The sequence below is a fragment of the Cervus elaphus genome, chromosome 11 (genome assembly GCF_910594005.1).
Source record: "Cervus elaphus chromosome 11, mCerEla1.1, whole genome shotgun sequence".
NCBI classification, from domain to species: domain Eukaryota; kingdom Metazoa; phylum Chordata; class Mammalia; order Artiodactyla; family Cervidae; genus Cervus; species Cervus elaphus.
In genome coordinates, this window is record NC_057825.1 from 89,397,798 (window position 1) to 89,417,821 (window position 20,024).

The 20,024-nt window shown below is 46.0% G+C and overlaps 1 protein-coding gene and 1 pseudogene across 2 annotated transcripts; both read left to right on the forward strand.

Moving 5' to 3' along the window:
• Positions 1–200: 200 nt before the first annotated feature.
• Positions 201–9,424, forward strand: LOC122703139 (annotated as a pseudogene). The gene is made up of 2 exons (XR_006343407.1): positions 201–222; positions 9,041–9,424. The product of XR_006343407.1 is annotated as a selenoprotein W-like (transcript).
• Positions 9,425–13,664: 4,240 nt separating this feature from the next.
• Positions 13,665–18,820, forward strand: ANKRD53 (ankyrin repeat domain 53). The gene is made up of 6 exons (XM_043917199.1): positions 13,665–13,946; positions 14,055–14,231; positions 14,528–14,727; positions 15,937–16,101; positions 16,447–16,567; positions 18,101–18,820. The coding sequence occupies exons 1-6, from the start codon at positions 13,665–13,667 to the stop codon at positions 18,818–18,820; spliced, it is 1,665 nt and encodes a 554-aa protein (XP_043773134.1).
• Positions 18,821–20,024: the final 1,204 nt, after the last annotated feature.

The window sequence follows — 20,024 nt, forward strand, 5'->3', positions numbered from 1 at the left end:
GTCTTTTGTGTCTGACTGATTTCTCTTAGCATGATATTTTCAAGGCTCATCCATGTAGTAGTATGCCTCAGTACTTCATTCCTTTTTATTGCTAAGTAATATTCCACAGTATGGATACAACTTTTATCTGTTTATCCGTATATGGACATGTGATTGCTTCCACTTTTTCACAATCATAAATGATGTTGCTATGAACAATCATGTACAAGTTTTTGTGTGGACGTATGTTTTTATAAGTGGGTGTCAGATAGTGACTCTGACACTATCTGTGTCAGAGTGTCACATAAATAGTGTATCCATCTGGTAGTGGAACTACCAGATTGCAAAGCTAATTCCAAAAGTGGCTTACATCCCCCAGCAATGTAAAAGGGTTCCAATTTCTTTACATCCTCAAGTTATTTTTTTTAGAAATTTTTTAAAATTTTTATTTATTTGTTAATTATTTCTGGCTATGCTGGGTCTTCATTGCTTTGTGTGGGCTTTCTTTAGTTGCAGCGAATGGGGGCTACTCTTCATTGCACTGCTCAGGCTTCTCATTGGGGTGGCTTCTCTTGTGTGGGCTTCTCTGGCAGCCAGATGATAAAGAATCCGCCTGCAGTGTGGGTTCCATCCCTGGATTGGGAAGATCCCCTGGAGAAGGGAATGGTTACCTGCCGGGGTCCAGCCCCAGCAGGATCCAGGGGAACCCTCAGGATGAACGGCGTCGGCGAAAGACAGAGAGAGTGAGCCAAAGCTCGGGGCTAAGTCTGAAGTTTATTTTTGCACTGCCCCTTTATACCCTTAACAACATCTTTGGGGGAAGTGCATATTGCTTACACACAGGTCATCTCAAAACATTTCCAGCAACTTGACCTTCAACAGAAACAGGACGTCACCCACATACTTTTTCGTTCACAAGAGTCTTTCTTATCATTTGGCCTTCAGGCCTGCTAACATTTTATGGCTTGCACCTGGTGTGGCTTAAGCAACTTCAGTAGCCGACCCTGTTTTTCTTATAATTAATCTATTTCCTTTCTAATAAGCGTCATCTTTATGGGAACTAGATAGGATTACATTTTTACAGAACAGAAATGCGAAGGACTGCAGAAACAGCAGATATGGCACAAAACAGGCTCTTAGTCTAAAAGTTAACCACCTGCAAGAAGTCGCCAGCTAATCTCTATCTAAAGTATTTTCTATTAGGCACATTCGTGGCTATCGTATTTGTGGAGCTCTTCTCACCCCGTGAAGGGGCCTATGCTTAATAGTTTTTGCTAGCGTACTGTGCTTAGGATGTTTAGAACAATCATGAGCATTTTGTGCAATGAGATCACACATTTATCAAACAAGCCAGAATGCCAGCAAAATGTTTGAATGGAAGCATTTCCTTCATCCCTGGCCCCTTCATTGGGTACCAGCGTCCAGGAGATTTATTAATTAGGGTTTTAAGTTGGTCCTTATTCAGTGAAAGAGGAGCAGGAGAGCTCTCGGCAGGCAACACAAGAATCTGCAACAGGGCAAAACAAGAACAACAGCAGAAAAGGGGGGAGGATACAGGGTGGGGTAGAGGCTGAGGCCAACCTGGAGGGTCCCTCATCCTAGACGGCCTTGCCTGTCAGGTTTTTTCCTCATGACCTCGTCATGGATGGGGTCCCGGACGGCCTTGCCTGCCCGGTATTTTCTTCATGACCTCGTCACGGGCGGGACCCCCCATAACGGCTCCCGACAGTTACCCACTCCAGTATTCTGGCCTGGAGGACCCACGGTCAGAGGAGCATGCAGGCTACAGTCCTTGGGGTCACAAAGACTTGGACGTGACTGAGTGACTTGCACTTCACTTCTCTTGTAGGGGAGCACAGGCTCTAGGTTTGAGGGCTTGTGTAGTTGCAGCACGCGGCCTTGGCAGCTGCAGCTCGTGGGCTCCGGAGCGCGGGCTCGGCAGCCGCAGTGCACAGGCTTAGTTGCACCACGGCATGTGAGATCCTCCCAGACTAGGGACCGAACCCATGTCCCCGTGCACTGGCAGGTAGATTTGTATCCACTGGACCACCAGGGAAGTCCTCAACAGTTTTTGCTTTTCTCTTTTTTAAATTGAAGTTTGATTAACTTCAAATATTATATTAGGTTCAAATGTACAATCTAATGGCTCAATATCTTTATACATTACAAAATAATCACCATGAAGGTCTAGCTACCATCTGTCACCATATACAGTTATGACAATAGTATTGACTATATGTCTTATGCTGTACATTACATCTCTATGACTTGTTTATTTTATCTGGAAGCTTGTACCTCTTAATCTCCCTCATTTATTTCACTCATCTTCCCCCACTCCCCCCTGGCAACCACCCATTTGTTTTCTGTATCTGTTAATCTGTTTCTGTTTTCCTGTTTGTTTTGTTTTTTTTAGATTTCATATATAAGGGAAATCATGCAGTGTTTGTCTTTCCCTGACAGTTCACTTAGCATAATACCTTCTAGATCCATCCATGTTGTGTCAAGATTTATTTTTTATAGCTGAGTAATATTCCATTGTGTGTATATGTGTATATACCATATCCGTATCCATCTATCAATGGACACTTAGGTTACTTTCATATCTTGGCAACTGTAAATAATGAACACAAGGTTGCACATATCTTTTTGAATTAGTGTTTTTGTCTTCTTCAGAAAAATACCCAGAAGTAGGAATTGTTGGATTGTATGGTAGTTCTGAAACAGTGGAAACAGTGTCAGACTTTATTTTGGGGGGGCTTCAAAATCACTGCAGATGGTGATTACAGCCATGAAATTAAAAGACGCTTACTCCTTGGAAGGAAAGTTATGACCAACCTAAATAGCATATTAAAAAGCAGAGACATTACATTGCCACAAAGGTCCGTCTAGTCAAGGCTATGGTTTTTCCAGTGGTCATGTATGGATGTGAGAGTTGGACTGTGAAGAAAGCTGAGTGCCAAAGAATTGATGCTTTTGAACTGTGGTGTTGGAGAAGACTCTTGAGAGTCCCTTGGACTGCAAGGAGATCCAACCAGTCCATCCTAAAGGAGATCAGTCCTGGGTGTTCATTGGAAGGACTGATGCTGAAGCTGAAACTCCAATACTTTGGCCACCTCATGTGAAGAGTTGACTCATTGGAAAAGACCCCGATGCTGGGAGGGATTGGGGGCAGGAGGAGAAGGGGATGACAGAGGATGAGATGGCTGGATGGCATCACCGACATGACGGACATGAGTTTGAGTAAGCTCCGGGAGTTGGTGATAGACAGGGAGACCTGGCGTGCTGCGATTCATGGGGTCGCAAAGAGTCGGACACGACTGAGTGACTGAACTGAACTGGTGGTAGTTCTGTTTTTAATGTTCAGAGGAATCTCTGTACCGTTTCTCATGTTGACTGTACCAATTTACATTCCCACCAATAGTACATGATGGTTCCCTTTTCTCCACATCCTCACCAGTAGTTGTTATTTTTAGTCTTTTTGAAATTAGTCATTCTGACAGTTGTGGGTGAGCTCTCACTGTGGATTTGATTTACATTTCCCTGATATCTAGTGATGTGAACATCTTTTCATGTGTCCATTGCCCATCTGTCATCTTTGCAAAAATATCTATTCAGGTCCTCTATGCAGCATTTTTTATTCAGGGAAAAATGTCTTTTTTTTTTAAATGTTGAGTTGTATGAGTTTTTATATATTTTTCATATTAACTCCTAATCAGATTTATCATTTTCAAATATTTTCTCCCATTCAAGGCAGTCTTTTGTGTTAAGCTCTTTAGATTCATGCAGACCCAACTTGTTTATTTTTGATTTTGTGTCCCTTGCCCGAGAAGAATATTGCTAAAATTGATGTCATAGAGCATTCTGCCTGTTTTCTTCCAGGCGTTTAATAGTTTCAGGTCTTAAATTTAAGTCTTTAACCCACCTAAAGTTTATTATTTTATGTGGTATGAGTCCAGTTTGATTCTTTTGTATGTAGCTGTGCAGTTATTGTCTTTTTGACACGACAGCTATCCTAGTAGGCATGAAATGACATCTCATTTTTTATTTTGATTTGCATTTCCCTGATGGCCAATGATACTGAGCATATTATTTTTTCATGTGCTGTTGGCCATTTGTATATTTTCTCTCGAGAAATGTGTGTTCAGATGTTTTGCCCATTTTAAAATGAGGGTTCCTTTTTTTTGTCTTTTTATTGTTGAATTCTAAGAGTTTTTTATACTTTCTGGACGCAAGTCTTTAATAATTTGTAAATATTTTCTCTCATTCTGTAGATTGGCTTTCACTTTTTTGATGGCATCTTTTGAAGCACAAAGGATTTTAATTTATAATATCCAATTTGTTTCTTTTGATGTCATATCTAAGAACCTATTGTCTAATCTAAGGGCACAAAGCTTTACATTTACAATTTTTTTCTAAGAGTTTTTGGTTTTAGCTCTTACATTTATATCTTCCTTCACTTTGAGTTAGTTTTTGTTATGGTACAAAGAGGGTACCAGGGGTCACGTTTTACCCTTTTGCATGTGGATATTCAGTTGTCCCAGCACCACTGGTTGAAAAGAGTATTCTTGCCTCCATTGAATTATCTTGGCACTTTCTTAAAAAATCAATTGACAGTGTTAAGGTTTTTTTTTTCCCCTGGATTCCAGATCTATCCCATAGATCTGTATGTCCATCCTTTTGCCAGGACCATGTTCCTTAAGATTTTCAATATGCAAGATCATATAATCTTAGTAGAGATAGTTTTACTTCTTTCTTTTGAATGGATGTCTTTTATTTCATTTCCTTGCCTCGTTTCCCTGGCTATAATACTTCAATACAATGTTGAATAGAATAGGCAAGAGCAGACATCACTGTCTTGTTCCAGATCTTAAAGAGAAATCAGTCTTTCACCATTAAGTATAAAGTTAGCTGTGGATTTTACACAGATACTCTGTCAGGTTGAGGGATTTCTTTCCGTTCCAAGTTTGTTGAGTACTTTATCTAGAAGAGGTGTGGAATTTTGTTAAAAGTCCTGTTACGCTCTTTAAAGGTTTATCTGTTGATTATGGCTGTGCTGGGCCTTCTCTGGCTGCGGTGCACAGCTTTCTCACTGTGGTCGCTTCCGTTGTGGAGGACGGTGGGCTTCCTTCCTTGTGGTTCACAGGCTCCGAGTGCAGGCTCAGTAGTTAGCCTAGTTGCCCCAAGGCATGTGGGATCTTCTCAGACCAAGGACTGAACCCTTGTCCCTTACCCACTGACAGGCAGATTCTTAATCACTGGGCCACCGGGGAAGCAGTGTTAAATGTTCTTTCTGGTCTGTTGAGATGATCATGGGTTTTGTCTTTTATTCGATTGATATGATAAATTACATTAATTGATTTTCAGATGTTAAACCAATGTTGCTTTCCTAGGATCAATTCCACTTTGTCATAGTGTATAGTCTTTTTTACATATTCCTAGATTCTCTTTGGTAGTGTTTTGTAGAGAATTTTTGCATATTCACAAGAGCTATTGGCCCGAAGGATTTTTTTTTTCTTGTGATGTTTTGTCTGATTTTGGTATAAGGGTAATACTAACCGCATGGTGCGGCAGTAAAGAATCCTCCTACCAATGCAGGTCATACAAGAGACTCAGATTTGATCCCTGGATCCGGAAGATACCCTGGAGTAGGAGATGGCAACCCACTCCAGTATTCTTGCCTGGGAATTCCCGTGGTAAGAGGAACCTATTGTCATAGTCCATGGGGTCGACAGAATGAGACACAATTAAGTGACTGAGTGCACACACACACACACACAACCTCATAGAATGAGTTGGAATTCCTTGATCTTTTATTTTTTACTTTTGGAAGAGTTTGTAAGTAATTGGTAATAATTCATCTTTAAAGTTTGGTAGATTCACCGAAAGTCTAAACTAGGAATTTTGTTTTTAAGGTTTTTTTTTTTAAAGTTTTTTAAAGTTTGTTATTCCTAACTGAATTGCTTTACTTCTTATAGTTCTATTTATATTTTTCATTTCTTCCTGAGTCCATTTTGGTACTTTTTGTCCTAAGAAATTGTCCACTTCATGGAATTTCCTGGCTGGCCAGTGGTCAGGACTCCATGCTCTCACTGCAAAGGGCCTGGGTTCAGTCTCTGGTCAGGGAACTAAGATCCCACAAGCTGTATGGTACAGCCAAAAAGAAATTTTTTTTTTTAATTTAAAAAATTTTTTACAAAGAAGAATTTGCCCATTTCATCTAAGCTATATAAATTGTTGGGAAATGACTGGTCATAGTATTCCCTTGTAATCCTTTTCATTTCTGTTAGGCTTGTAATAATGCCCCCTCTTTAATTCCTGTTTTAGTAATTTAATTCTTCACTCTTTTTCTCTTGGTCAGTCTAGCTAAAGATTTGCCAGTCTTATTGATCTTTTCAAAGAATCATCTTTTAGTTTTTTTTATTTTATCTATTGTTTTCTATTCTCTATTCTATTAATTTCTGCTCTAATCTTTCTTTCCTCTACTTGCTCTGGGTTTAGTTTGCTCTTTTATTTTCACCGTTAAGGTGGAATTTTAGATTTATCTGAGATCTTTCTCCTTTTTTAACCTAGGCATTTACAGCTATAAACAATCCAGGTAGCACTGCTTTAGCTGCATCCAATAAGTTTTGGTATGCTGTGCCTTTGTCCTTATTCACGCAAAGTAATTTCCCTTCTGATTTATTCTTTGACTCATTTGTTATTTGGAAGTTTGTTCATTAATTTTCATATATTTGTGACTTTCTTAACTTTCTGTTATTAATGGCTAATTTCATTTCTGTGTGTCAGAGAACACACAATTGTATAATTTAAATTTATTTAAGTTTATTGAGGCTTATTTTATGGTCTAATTTATAGACAAAATTTGTTTATTTTGCAGAATATTCCGTGTACACTTGAGAAGCATGTGTATTCTGCTGTTTTTGGATGGAGAGTGCTATTGATGTCTGTTAAGTCATTGGTTTAGTTTTGTTCAGGTCTTCTTGTTTCCTTGTTGTACTGTCTCTTTGTTCTATCCATTGTTGAAAGTGGGGTGTTGAAGCTTCCAACTATTATTGTTACACTGTATATTTCTTCTTTCAGTTCTGGCAGTTGTTGCTTCCTATTTTGGGGGCTGTGTTGCTAATTGCATATCTGCAGATCTGGTCTATCTTTCTGATGGATCGACCCTGTTATCATTATGAATTGTCCCTCTTTAGTGCTAGTTTTTTGTGTGAAAGTCTATTTTGTCTGATACTAGTAGAACCACTCCAGCTTTCTTATGGTTGCTGCTTGCAAAATACAACTTTTTCTTTCCTTTTCTCCTTTTACTTTCAACCTATTTGTATCTTTGAATCCAAAGTATACTTCCTGTAGGAGGTATATAGTTGGATCTTGATGTTTATTCAGTTTGATCATTTCTGTCTTTTGACTGGACTATTAAATCCTTTCACATTGAATATTATTTCTGATATGTTAGGATGTACATTTGCCATTTTATTTTTGTATGTGTCAAGTCTTTTTTGTTGTTATTGTTTCCCTATTCCTCCTTTAATGTTTCCTTTTACAATAAGTGAATTTTTTGTAGTGTAGCATTTTAATTCTGTTGATGTTTTAAACTTTTGTTTTTTATTTTCTTAGTGTTTTCTCTAGGACTTATCATATACATCTTGCCTTAGCAATATCTAAGACTTAATTTAATTTCAAGGAGATACTGGATATCCTCTATATCCTGTATATCCTATATATCTCTATTTTTCTTCCACTTTCTTGTAATATTATTATACATATTATAATTTGTATATATATTATATATGCAACAATACATTGTTAATTATTGCTTTATGTAACTTTATGTCCTTTAAAGAAGCTGAGAACAGTATATATTTACAGATTTTGTTATACTTGTTTTCTAATTTACCATTTCTGGTTCTCTTCATTCAAGATTCTCTTGAATCTCTGTGGATTCAAGTTAAAAATCTTACTTACTTATTTTCTTACTCCATACAGCTTTGTTCCCATCCACCTACTTTGTGTTATTATTGTTATTGTTCTATATGTTATAGGCCAACAATACAATTATATATTGTTTTATACAATTCCTTTTTTAAAAATATTAATTTATTTATTTATCTTCGACTGGACTGGGTCTTTGTTGCTGCTCTAGGCTTTCTCTAGTTGCAGCAAGCAGGGTAAGCAATGTCTTTATTTTGTCATCATTTTAAAAGATGGTTTTGCTGGATATAGATTCTTGGTTGATAGTTTTTCTCTTTCAGTATTTGCATGTGTCATCTCACTGCATTTTGGCCTTATTATTTCTGATGGGAAGTGAGTTGCTTATCTTTGTGGGCTCCCCTTGTATGTGGTGAGTCACTTTTCTCTTTGTTGCTTTCAAAATTTTCTTCACATCTTCAGAATTTTTAGTATGATTGCCTGGGTGTGAATCTCTTTATGTTTTCCTACTTTCAATTTGTTGACCTTCTTAAATGTGTAGATTAATCTTTTTCAACCACTACTTCTTCAAGTATTTTTTCTGCTCTTTTCTCTCACTTCTCATCCTGATACTCCTATTATGTGTATGTTAGTGTGCATAATGATGTCCCTTATATATTTTTTTTGAGGATTTTTCTTCACTCTTTTTTATTTCTGTTCTTTGAACTGCATAATCTTTACTGCTTTTCTTCAAGTTTGCTGATTATTTCTTCTGTGAGTTCAGATCTACTCTTGAGAATTTCAAGTAAGTTTTTCTTTTCAGTTATTGTATTTTTCAATTTCAGGATTTTCATTTCTTTTTAATAATTGCTCTTTTTTGATATTCCTTTTTTGATGAAACATTGGCATACTTACTTTCACTTTTTAGTATGGCTTCCTTTAGTTCTTTGAAGATACTGATAACTGCTTTGAAATCTTGGTTTGTTCTATCTGATATGTGTCCTTTCACAGACAATTTCTGTTGTATGCTTTTTTACCCTACTTTTTGTTTCTTTGTACGTCTCATAATTTTTTGTTGAGAACTGGACTTCTAAAGTAATATATTGTAGCAACTCTGGATACTGATTTTCTCACCCCTTCCCTGGTGGCTCAGATGGTAAAGAATCTGCCTGCAGGGGTTTGGATCCCGAGTCTGCGGTGCGGTCCCGAGCGGTGGCGGTCGGCGTCCAAGTGGTTTATTGTGGCGCTTGAGGCTACAAGCCCAAGTATCTTCAGCTCAAGAAGTTAGAAGATGAGTTCCCTAGCCGTCTGGACATCTGCGGCGAGGGGACTCCCCAGGTCACTGGCTTCTTTGAAGTGTTCATAGCAGGAAAGCTGGTTCACTCCAAGAAGGGAGGCGATGGCTATGTGGACACAGAGAGCAAGTTTCTGAAGCTGGTGGCCGCCATCAAAGCTGCTTTGGCTCAGGCCTGATGTGCCCTGAAGGCAAAGACCAGTAACTGTGGCCCAGCCCCTCCCAACTTTTAGGCTCCATTAATTGTCAGCTTATTGCTCTATTTGTTGCTCTAGGACATACATTACTCTAGGGTCTGATTCAATTAAACCTGGGTGCCTTTGTGGAGGTAGTTTTTAAAAGCTAGTCTTTGAGGTTTGTTCTGACCCCATGAGGGCTCTTCTCGGCTTTCTTTTTCCCTGGTTCTCTCTGGTAAACTAGGTGGCCTACAGCTTGTTTTAAATTGCTTACCACCCAAATCTCCATTGCATTCAGAGCACTCTTAAGTTTGAATGTCCCCATGTTCTGTTTCAAATAAAGTTCGTGATTTTTTTTTTTTTTTTTTGGCTGCACTGTGCCACTTGCCAGATCTTAGTTCCAACCAGGGATGGAACTCATGCCCCCTGCTGTGGAAGCACGGAGCCCTAACCACTGGACAGCCAGGGAAGTCAATGACTTAAGGGAAGAGCTTCAGAGTTCTCAGTTTTTGTGGATTGACTGGGCATAATCTCTGAGTCTCTGTTGTAGAACTGAGGGCAAGGACAGTGGTTCATCTCCTAGAATAACATCTGGCTTCATGTGCAGGATTCTGGGCAGTGGTGGTAGCCTTTCATTCTGTCGATGGACATTTAGGTTACCTGCAATTCTCTCCCAACACAGAACATCTGCCCCCATGAGCATGCAGGCTGGAACAAAGAGATCAATATTCTTAGCCTGCCACGCCTGAAGTCAAGCCTTTGTCCCATCAGTGAGAGCCGGGTGGAGGAAGGGTGCCCCAATCTCTTGGCTACACTCACCAGGAATTTAGCCTCCACCACTTCAAGCAGAGAAAGGAAGCACTGGTGAGATGCTGGCAGCCTGCTTCTTTCAGTGAGATATCTTATATCTCAACTGGGAACTGAGAGGAAAAGGAGACTCATTCTCTTGGCCTTGCCCACCTGGATCAGAGCTTCAGGCATTGCTCTGAGATGGGTAGAGAGGAGAGAATGAGCAGGTTGCTGCTTAAGTGCCACAGACTCTCACTGTTCTTGCTGAGATTGAGTAGATTTTCTTGAATAAGTTTCTTCATTTGCTGTATGCCCTTAGGAAAATGTCAGAGACTTTGACAATTGGTTTGTAAAGTAATCTTCACCGATTATGTAGGACAGTGGGTCAACAGAATGCCCCACTCCAGGAGTGACAGCCAGGCACAGAGACTGGAGATAAACTCATTCCAGCTCTCAGCAGTCCAAGAGGCACTGGAATTCTATTTTAGATCCCTTCTGGGATCATTCAAATTAAGCAGGATACTCAGGTGCTAGCCTGATGAAATCATCTCCCTGGTACTGAAAGCTTCATGTAACCTCCAGTCTCTGAGACATGCAGTGGATAGGTGATGACACCAAATCAGCTACAGTTTTGCTGATTCTTTGGAACTGCTTTGAGACTGAAGCAAAGGATTCATTCAGATTTGGCCCATTCCTTGAGAGTACTTGGGAGAACAGATAAGACAGTGGCTACACAACTTGGAAATCTGGTGAAGAGACATGACCTGCTCTCTGGAGTTCCTGTCCTGCATAGACTCCATCTCCACCCCACAATGTGATAGGCACTCAGATTCCTGCTTTTCTCTAAATCTGGTCTCAAGATGCAGGCATTCTCTCTCCTGCCTCTAAGGACATGTCTGTCAGGCTTCCTTTCTCCCCCTGATGGGAGTGTTTACCCCCACAAGTACAACTGGATACTCAGGGTGCGTGCTAAGTCGCTTCAGTCATGTCCGGCTCTTTGCGACTTCATGCGCTGTAGCCCGCCAGGCTCCTCCGTCCATGGAATTATTCAGGCAAGAATACTGGAGTGGGTTTCCATGCCCTCCTCCAGGGGATCTTCCTGATCCAGGGATCGAACTTGCATCTCTTACGTCTCCTGCATTGCAGGCAGATTCTTTACCGCTGGGCCACGGGGAAGCCCAGATATCCAGGGTGCTGATCTCAAGGTCGGTCAGTCCTCTTTCCTATGCCATTACCACCACAGCCAGAAACCAGACCTGCCACTTGAGGACTTCCGCTCCTTGCAGCCACGATCCCCTGTCCTACCACTATCCTCAGATGATGCACTAGCTCAGCCAGATCACAGTGACAGCGTCAGCCTCCCCTGCCCTTGCCCACGTGAGTGTGCCCCCACTCGAACCAGCCCGTCCTGGCTCTCAGAGCACACCCACCCCTCAGGAACTGGTCCCAATGTCCTCTGGGGCTTCACAGTGCCCAGCCCACACAGCTCCTTTCAGGGACAACCCCCACTGCTCTCAATTATTTGTTCCTATGGAGAATTTAACCTCGGGAACTTTTTAGTAGTCAGGCTTCAGTTTAAAGGGACAGAAACAGTCTGAAATAGCCTAAGCTTCAAAAGGATCCTGGAGTGGCTTAGAGAACAACGAGGAGCAGGCCTTGGGGATGGGACCAGGGTGTGGAGACAACAGGCTCTGAGGTCCTGCCTCCATTTCTATCTGGGTTTGCCTCCTCGCTCAGCCTTCCATCTCTCTTACCTAGGGCTGTAAAAACCAGCTGTTCAGGAGCCATACCCCTTACCAGCCCCTTCCAGAGAGAAGTCAACTCTCCCTGGGCATATTCTGCCATCTGCCCTCCCCGTGGTCTGCCCAGCCGTATGACTCTAGCTCTGGCCAAGGGGTCTTTAGGTGGAAAGATCCTCTTCTCCCATCTCCCTGACTACCTCTGTGATCTTCTTTCCTTAGGGTCACCTGCAGCCTCTTGCCTCCTAAGGAAGAGGACTGAGGCTGGAATGCCTCAAAGTCCTTCTCACCCCTGGCTGCATGTGATGACTGCCTAGAGAATTTCACAAGATACCCACCGCTCAGGCTAGAAACCCAATCAATCAGTTGACTGTTGAACAATGTGGGGCTCAATCCTCACACAACATAGTTGGCCTTGCATGAAAGTGGTTCTTTTGTATCTGTATCTCGTTTACAAATTCAACCAACCAGGGACTATGTAACATTTAGTATTGAAAAATATGTGAGTAATGAAACCGCACAGCTCAAACTCGTGTTGTTCAAGGGTCAACCTGTAATTTGAATCACTAGGTGTAAGTCCTCTGCACTGGTGTTTCCCCCCAGGTGATTCTAATGTACAGTCAGGGTTGCAGCTACTGTATAGAGGCCGAAGGTGAAGATAAAGAGGATTTACTTGAAGAGGTCTTGAGATACACCCTCCGACCCCCCACACACATAAGGTCCTACTGCCATTGTTAGAATCCTGATACTCCAAAAGCAACAGTTCCAAAGAATCCTTCAGTTTCCAGGAAATCCTCAAAATTTGTCCTTGCAAAGCATTGTCACTTTAATCTTAATTTGAAGTCAGTTGCTAAGGCCCCACCAGAGGCAAATTTCCAGTAGGATTTGCTGGTTTTTAAGGTGCTCTGGAGGGGTGCTAACTCCTTCCAGCCACTGGGATTGGAAGGCAAGTGGGTTACCAAAGGAGGTTTCCCCGGAAAGGGGGAGAGGTGCTTCTGGGTGGAGAATTGCATTTTTGCTGCTCCCTGCTCTTAAGACTGTGGTCTTAAGAGACCCTCCTTTGTCCATCATAGACTTTTCCAGGGGCAACACTAAAAAGTCAGGCACAGAGGGGAGACAGCCGTTAGAAGTGGGCAGTGTGGTCAGATAAGCGTAGAGTTGACTCTGGGGTCTCAGGCACCCTCTGATAGGCCTGGGGTGTTTCCCCTGAGAAAGGGTGAGAATGTGGTTGAATCAGTAACATGCAACACTGTTTCAAGCAACATTTGTTGCTTGGCTACTTGGCCAAAGTCATGAGACTGATTTACAGTGTACCTGTTTCACTGCAGGTGGAAGTAGAAAGGAATATAAAACGTTACTGGAGGGCATTTTGGAAATATCTATCAACGGCTTAAAAATGTTCATTTCCTTTCACCTAGTAATTCTACTTCTGGGAATCCATCCTGAGAAAACAACCAGAGAGGAGCCGTTTTGTTTTCTGCATCGCAAGTGAAACGGCAGCGCATCCATTATGATGCTGGGCTATGGTTGCGTCATAATTCACGTTGAGTATGTGGACTGACAACGGAAGCTAGCTCATTGTATAAGGCTGAATGAAAAGAGGCAGCAACACGTATAGGATATGCATACACATAGCGAAATAGATCATGATTTCTGTAGGTAATGGGGTTTTATTTTTAATATCTTCATTGCCCTTCTGTTTTGTTTTGTTACAATCAGCACTTATTAATTTTATAATCAGAAACAAAAGCTACTCGTCTTTCCGTGTGGGGTCTTGAGATGACGAGTCTCCGAGATGCGTGGGCCGTGGGGTGGGGTAACCGACTGGTCGGTGACCCGGCTAGGGAGGCGCCCCGGTCCGGCCCCTCCACCACGACCCTAATCCGGGAGCGCCCGCCGGCCTCCGCCCGTAGCGCCAGCTGGCACTTCAGCAAGTGGGCGGCGGCGCCCATCAGCAAGCGGCGGTACCTCTCCGGGGACGTACACCTGCAGCTGGTGAAGGCGGGCTCAACCACCCGCAAAGAGTCGGCGGTCCGGCGTCACAGGTGGGCCCGGGCGTGGGTGTGCGGGCTCGGGGCGGGGCGGTGAGGGCTCAGGCCGGGCCGGGCTGACCTCCCAAGAGGTGCCCGGGGGGCCCTGCCGCCCGTCGCGCCCTGGGCCGGCCTCTAGGCTCACGCGCACCTTCCTTCCCGCGCCGGCTCCAGTTCCAAGAGTCTAGCGGAGGAGTGGGACCAGAGGGCGATGGGAGAAAGCTACTACGAGCTGTTCGCGGCCTCATTGGGCAACCTGGAATGGTTGCGGTTCTGTCTAAATCAGCACCCTGGCGAAATCGTGGCCGATGACAAGGTAAGGCCTTGGAGCGCAGGGGCAGGAACCGGAGTCCTCTCCACCCTACAGAGAGCTCTGCACCCAGTGGTTACCTGGCAAGTCCAGCTTCTGGGTGGACGGTTCTAATTCAGCTTCCTACCGTCTGGAGGGCAATTTTGGGGGAGCGAGTTAAGGGAATGGGAAAGGGGAACGTGAGATTCCAGGGGGCACAGAGGAGAGGCGAGGGTAACCCCAAGAAACCCTCTCTAGGTTAGGTTGTGGGACCCGGGGCCCAGTCCTGTTCAGCCACTTCCTGTCTTCTCTGGCCCCCGCAGGGTTTCACTGCCATCCACTTTGCAGCCCAGAGCGGCAAGCTTGCATGCCTGCAGGTCTTGGTGGAGGAGTACAAGTTCCCCGTAAACCTGCCCACTAACAACGGCCAGACACCTCTGCACCTTGTCATCCATGCTGACAACAAGACCGTGGCCCTCCCCTGCATTCACTATCTGATTAAGCAAGGGGCGGCCCTCAACATGTGAGTCCAGCCTGTGTGGGGAGAGGGGCTGGCAGGCTGGGCAGATAAGTGCCCCACTTCCAGGCAGGGAGATTCAAAGAGGAGAGGGAGAGGAGCTGTGGGGTGCCAGGACTCAGTTCCCACATGAAGCAGTCACGTGGTAGTGGCTGAGAGGCTTTGAAAGAGGGCAGACCTACTTCATGTCCCCATTTTGCTACCTGCCATGAGACAGAAAAACCTCAGGCAAGTCACTCAATCCTAAGTCTCAGTGCTCTGGTTCCCAAGCCTGTCTGTATACTGGAATCACCTGGGGAGCTTCAAAAATACCAATGCCTGTGTTTCAATCCAAAGGAGTCTGTCATTTAATTGGCCTGGGATGTGGCCCGGGCTTTGAAGGCGCAAAAGAGTCCCAGCTGTTTCTCATTTGCAGCACAGTTTAGGAACTACTGCCTCAGTGTCTTCAACTGAAATTTGGGTGGATGACAATGCCTATCACATGAGACTACTGTGATAATTGAGAAAGTGAATGGACAGCTTAGAGGACACTGCATTCATTCAAAATACTTATCCAGCATCTAACGTGCTGAGCACTGGGTCAGACTTGAGGAATATGGTGAATATAACAACCATGGTCCTTGCCCTCCTAAAGCTGACATACTAATGTAGGAGTGGCCAGTCAACTAGCAAACCAATGAACAAAATGACAGTCTGGTAAGCAGTTATGAAGGGTAATGCAGCTGTGAGTAAAGGGGACAAGGAGAAGACCTATTTGGGAATGGGCAGTTACCTCTAAGGAGAAGATTGAGAGGAGCCGGCCAGGTGAAGAGCCAGGGAAAATTATTCCAGGCAGAGGTGCAAAGGCCATGTTGGGAGAGAATGGGGCAAGGTCAGAAGACAAAGTTGGGGAGGAAGAGGGCCCATGGCCAGGCGTGGGGAAGGGGGAGGAGGCCTGGGTGGTTAAAGAGATGAGATTCATGGTCTCTGCACTCCAGCCAACCCAGCTCTCCTTTTGGTAGGTCCTCATGGTCACATACTCCATAATCAGACTTTTGGTGTTCATTTAGTCCAAACCCTCCTTCAACAGTTGAAACTGAGGTACAGAGGGAAGGGACGTGCCAGGGTCACCCAGTGGACTTGTGGCACAGCAGGCCTGGGAGCTGGTTTGCCCACCTCTCTGATGCCCTTCATCCTTCCTTTCTCCCCTCTTCTCCCTGGCGGGGTCCTCCACAGTCAGACGTGCAATGGCTCCACACCTCTGCATCTGGCAGCCCGCGAGGGCCTGCTGAGCTGTGTCAAAGTCCTGGTGCAGAAAGGTGCCAACGTCCATGCACAAGATGCCACCGGCTGCAAGCCCATTGACTACTGCAAAATATGGAACCACCGAGTCTGTGCCCGGTGAGGGTGTGAGAACCACCCCCATCTGCCACCCTTCCCCAGGGCCCTCACCCAAGGATGAGTCTGCAGGGGGGATCCCCTCTCCAAGATGCTATTCCTGGGGTTCTCCACAGGGCCTCACCCCTGGGGTTTAGCATTACCTTGAGGTCCTAGCCCTTCAGCAGGAAGGTGGTGATCACTTTCGTCTCTCACCACCAGGGAAGTAGTTAACCAGACGGGGGATGGCCCATCTTGCTCACCTCATCTCCAGCAGCTCCCCCTACCCTCACCAGGCCCTCAGCAGCAGCCAGTGTTCCCAGCCCAGGGTGAAGCTGAAGGGATGACACACCCCCGCCTTGGCACCAGGTTCTTGAAAGATGCCATGTGGAAACGGGACAAGAAGGACTTTGCCCATGAGATGACGAAACTGAAGAGGCTCAGGGACCAGTTGGCCCTCATGGAGGAGGACTACCTCGCTGAGTACCAAGTAAGGGGTAGGGCGGGCAGGGGTGCTGGGCATCAGCTGTGATCCAGGTGTGTGAGCATGACTCCCGTGTGTGGTTAGTTAGAAGAGTGGCTAGAAGTGGTCCCATCCAGAAAGAGCCTCCCCGCCGTCTGAGGAGGGAGCTCCAGGAGGGTGCCAGAGGGATAATGCTGAAGAGTCTATAGAGGTGGGCAGCAGTTGGCTATATGAACCATCAGGGAAGAGCTGACCTGGGAGAAGGAACAGACAGCCCTGTGGAGAGGCATGGGGGACCATGAGAGCATGGTATATGTCAAGAAATACAAATTCAGAACAGACACGGAATCAGATATGAGCTGGAGACTGACAAGCTAGAGACTCGGCAGGGCCCCAGATCAATGTCAGACCTTGACTGGGGCAGAAAAGGAGAGTAAAGGATTTTAATGCGAGGTATAGCTGCATAGAATGCAAGAACCAGGAAACTCCAAAAGAAGATGCTGGGACTCCTAAGTGGATCCAGGGGTGGGGAGGGCTTTGGGGCTGGCAAAATCTGGTATTTCAGCTCTGTTCCAGCTGCATTCCTCTCATTTTCCCTGTCATACCCCCTGTTGGTCCACCCAGCTCTCAGTCACGTGTGTATCCAGAGGAGGCAAAGCCCATCTGTTCCTGTGTCTCTAAGATTTCCCCTCATCTCTTATTGGCCTCAATTGGATCACCTGTGCATTCTTGTTCCAATCCCTAGAGCTCAAGGAAAGCCATGTGCTGACCGACTGAAGTCTGGGGCAAGGCTGATGGAATTATGATTGGCTTAGCCTAATCAGGGGGGCCTACCTCTGGAGCTGGGTCAGTCTCCAAACCACCTGACCGCTTAGCAACAGTCTGGGAACTGAGACGGGGATGGAGGAAGGGGTGGTTCTGTGACAAGCTGAAGGTTCAGCTCTAGTGGAAGGAAGGACAGACATCATCACCATCCAGTCTGGAGCACCAGCCAACTGTCTCCCTCCCTACCCTGACTGCTCAAGGCCTCCACTTCCAAGAAGCCTGCTCAGATTCGCTCCATCCAGTTGCTGGCCTTCCAGACTTCTCTGTTCTCTCCTTCCAGGGTCAAGGATAAGTTTGCACCACTCATTTGCCTTCCCCCCCCCCCCCCCATCAAACCAGAAACTTTTAAGGCAGGCTGGGAACTCCTTTATGGGGGGTGCAGGAGTTTCCCCCATTAAGACTCAAGCTTTTCCATAGGGCAGGGATCGGGTCTCCCCTCTCAAGCTGGAGACCTCACCTAGGGCAGAGGCCGAGTCTCCATCTGACTGGAGGTCTCCCCTGTGGGAAAGGCTCTGTCGCACAAGCCAGGGGCCCCTCCAGGCAGTGTTTTCCTCATCAGAACAAGGCTTCCACAGGGCAGGGGTTTCTCTCATCAGACTCTGGGCTCGCAAAGGGCAGGAAGGTATCTGCTCAACTAGACCTGGGGTTTCCAGGGCTACAGCCACAGGGCCTGCTTTCACAGAAGCACAGGGGGAGCAGCTGTCCAGATGTATCTTGTGCCTTCTGATGTTGCAGAAGGAGCACCAAATTCTGAGAGAAGCTGACTTCAAGAAGTGGCTCCATCGCAAGTTGCTACTCCAAGACCAGTCCCTAATACCCAGCGTTCAGCGAGAGCCCCGTGCTCCGCCCCGGGCCACGGCCCTCTCCAAGACCTGCAAGGATGGGGTACTGTGGCCTCCCACGACCTTCCACCCCTCCCCGGAGGCGCGCCTGCAACAGATACAGCAGCCCAATCTGCCCTTGCTGATGCCTGTGCCCACCTATAAGCCGCCCACCATCAGGCGGCCCAAGGTGTGGAATCTTAGCAGCAACCCCGCCAGGTCCCCCACCGCCCAGATCAGCTACCCACAGGGCGTCCGCCTGGGTGTGCATCCCGACCCCCGGCCAGAGCGTGACTTCCGCTGCTTCGTGGAGGTGAGGTCCGACGGGCACGGTGGCGCGCACCTGCGCACGGTGGCCGGACGCCATGTGGAGCCTGTGCCCCGGCTGCCTTTTGAAGTGGTAATCCGCGAGCTGTACCCTTCGGTGCGGCCCTACAGAATGAAGGTGCCCCAGGGCTTCTGCTCTGTCACTATGGGAGAGGTGCCCCGGAAGCGGCACTTGGGCGACAGCAGCTTCTGGACCGACACGCTGAGCATGAACCTGCGAGAGACATTCGACGAAGCCTTCCTGGCGGCTGTTCGAGCCCATCAAGGACTCCCCGCTCTGCCTTCCCCTAAATCACCCGTCCCTTAAACTTACTTTGGTAGCCTCTCCACTGGAGACTGCTCAGTGAAGGCTGAGGTATGGTGATTCTGTGTGGATGGGGAGGAAGGGGGAATGCCCACAGGCTGCCCACCCTCAAGCTCAAGGATGGCAGCCCCCTCCCCACAAGCCCAGGTCCCCTTCTCTCCACTAAGGAATCTCCCCCAGGAGATCCAAGTTAGGGCAGTATCCCAAGGCTCAGAGTGGGGATCCCTCTGTTCTGGCCCCTAGCACTGGAAAAGTGACACCTTGGCATCCCCATCTCCCCCTCCTACCCCAAACAGCTCACCAGAGGTGAGGATTCCAGGATGAGGGACCACTTTGAAATTCTGCCTCTTGTTCATATTAAGTCCTTCCTGCTGCAGGTTCTGAGCCTCATTCTGCATTTCCAGATCCAGAACAGGGAGGAGGAAGGCTAGTGTTGCCCTGCCGTTGGCTTTCCCGCCACTCTGGTCTTCCTTCACCCCAGTTGCCAGTGGGGTCTCTACAGTTCAGAGCAGCACAGGCGGTCTCTATATAGAGGACGGAGGTTGAGGCTGAAAGCACTCCTCCTTCCTCCAGGAAGCTCACCTGGATCCCCTGCTAGCCCCTGTATACATCACTGCAAATCATTCATTAAACAAACATTTATTGAGTACTTTCTATGTGCCAGGTGCCAAGCTAGGCGCTGTTGATACAAAAACTGGACACTCCCTGCCCTCAAGGAGCTTACAGTCTAGTGGGGAGACAGACCAGTCAGCGGGCAGGTAAGACCAAAGTGATCTGTGTGGTGTGCTGGAGGGAGACGGGACATCGAGTTCCTTGGAGGAAGTGAAGTCTAAGTTGAGAACTGACAGAGAAGGTAACCAGGTGAGTAGAATGAAAGAGAAGCAACGGGGCATTTCTGGATACAGGAGGCTGAAATTCAGAGTGCAAAGTGGCCAGTGACGAGGCCAGACAGGCAAGCAGGAACCAAGCCACCACGAGTCTCACGAGCCATGCTTAGGGGTCTGGACTTTATCCTGAGGGCAGTGGAGAGCCAGGAAAGGTTGCAAGCCAGAGAGAGACTGAATCAACTATGCATTAGAAAGACAACTCCAGCTGTGGGATAGAGAAGCCAGAGGCTGCCACAATAATCCAGGTGAAAGCTGATGACAGTGGAAGTGGCTCAAATAAAGAGATGTTAAGAAGGTAAACTTGACAGTTGTTAGAGATT

What these genes read in the sequence shown, in the direction of transcription:
- ANKRD53 (XM_043917199.1), top strand. Translation starts at nt 13,665, where the DNA reads ATGACGAGTCTCCGAGATGCGTGGGCCGTGGGGTGGGGTAACCGACTG. An exon ending in ACAGGTGGGCCCGGGCGTGG is followed by an intron (nt 13,947 to 14,054) that starts GTGTGCGGGCTC and finishes GCCGGCCTCTAG; the next exon opens with GCTCACGCGCACCTTCCTTC. An exon ending in ACTACCTCGCTGAGTACCAA is followed by an intron (nt 16,568 to 18,100) that starts GTAAGGGGTAGG and finishes CTGATGTTGCAG; the next exon opens with AAGGAGCACCAAATTCTGAG.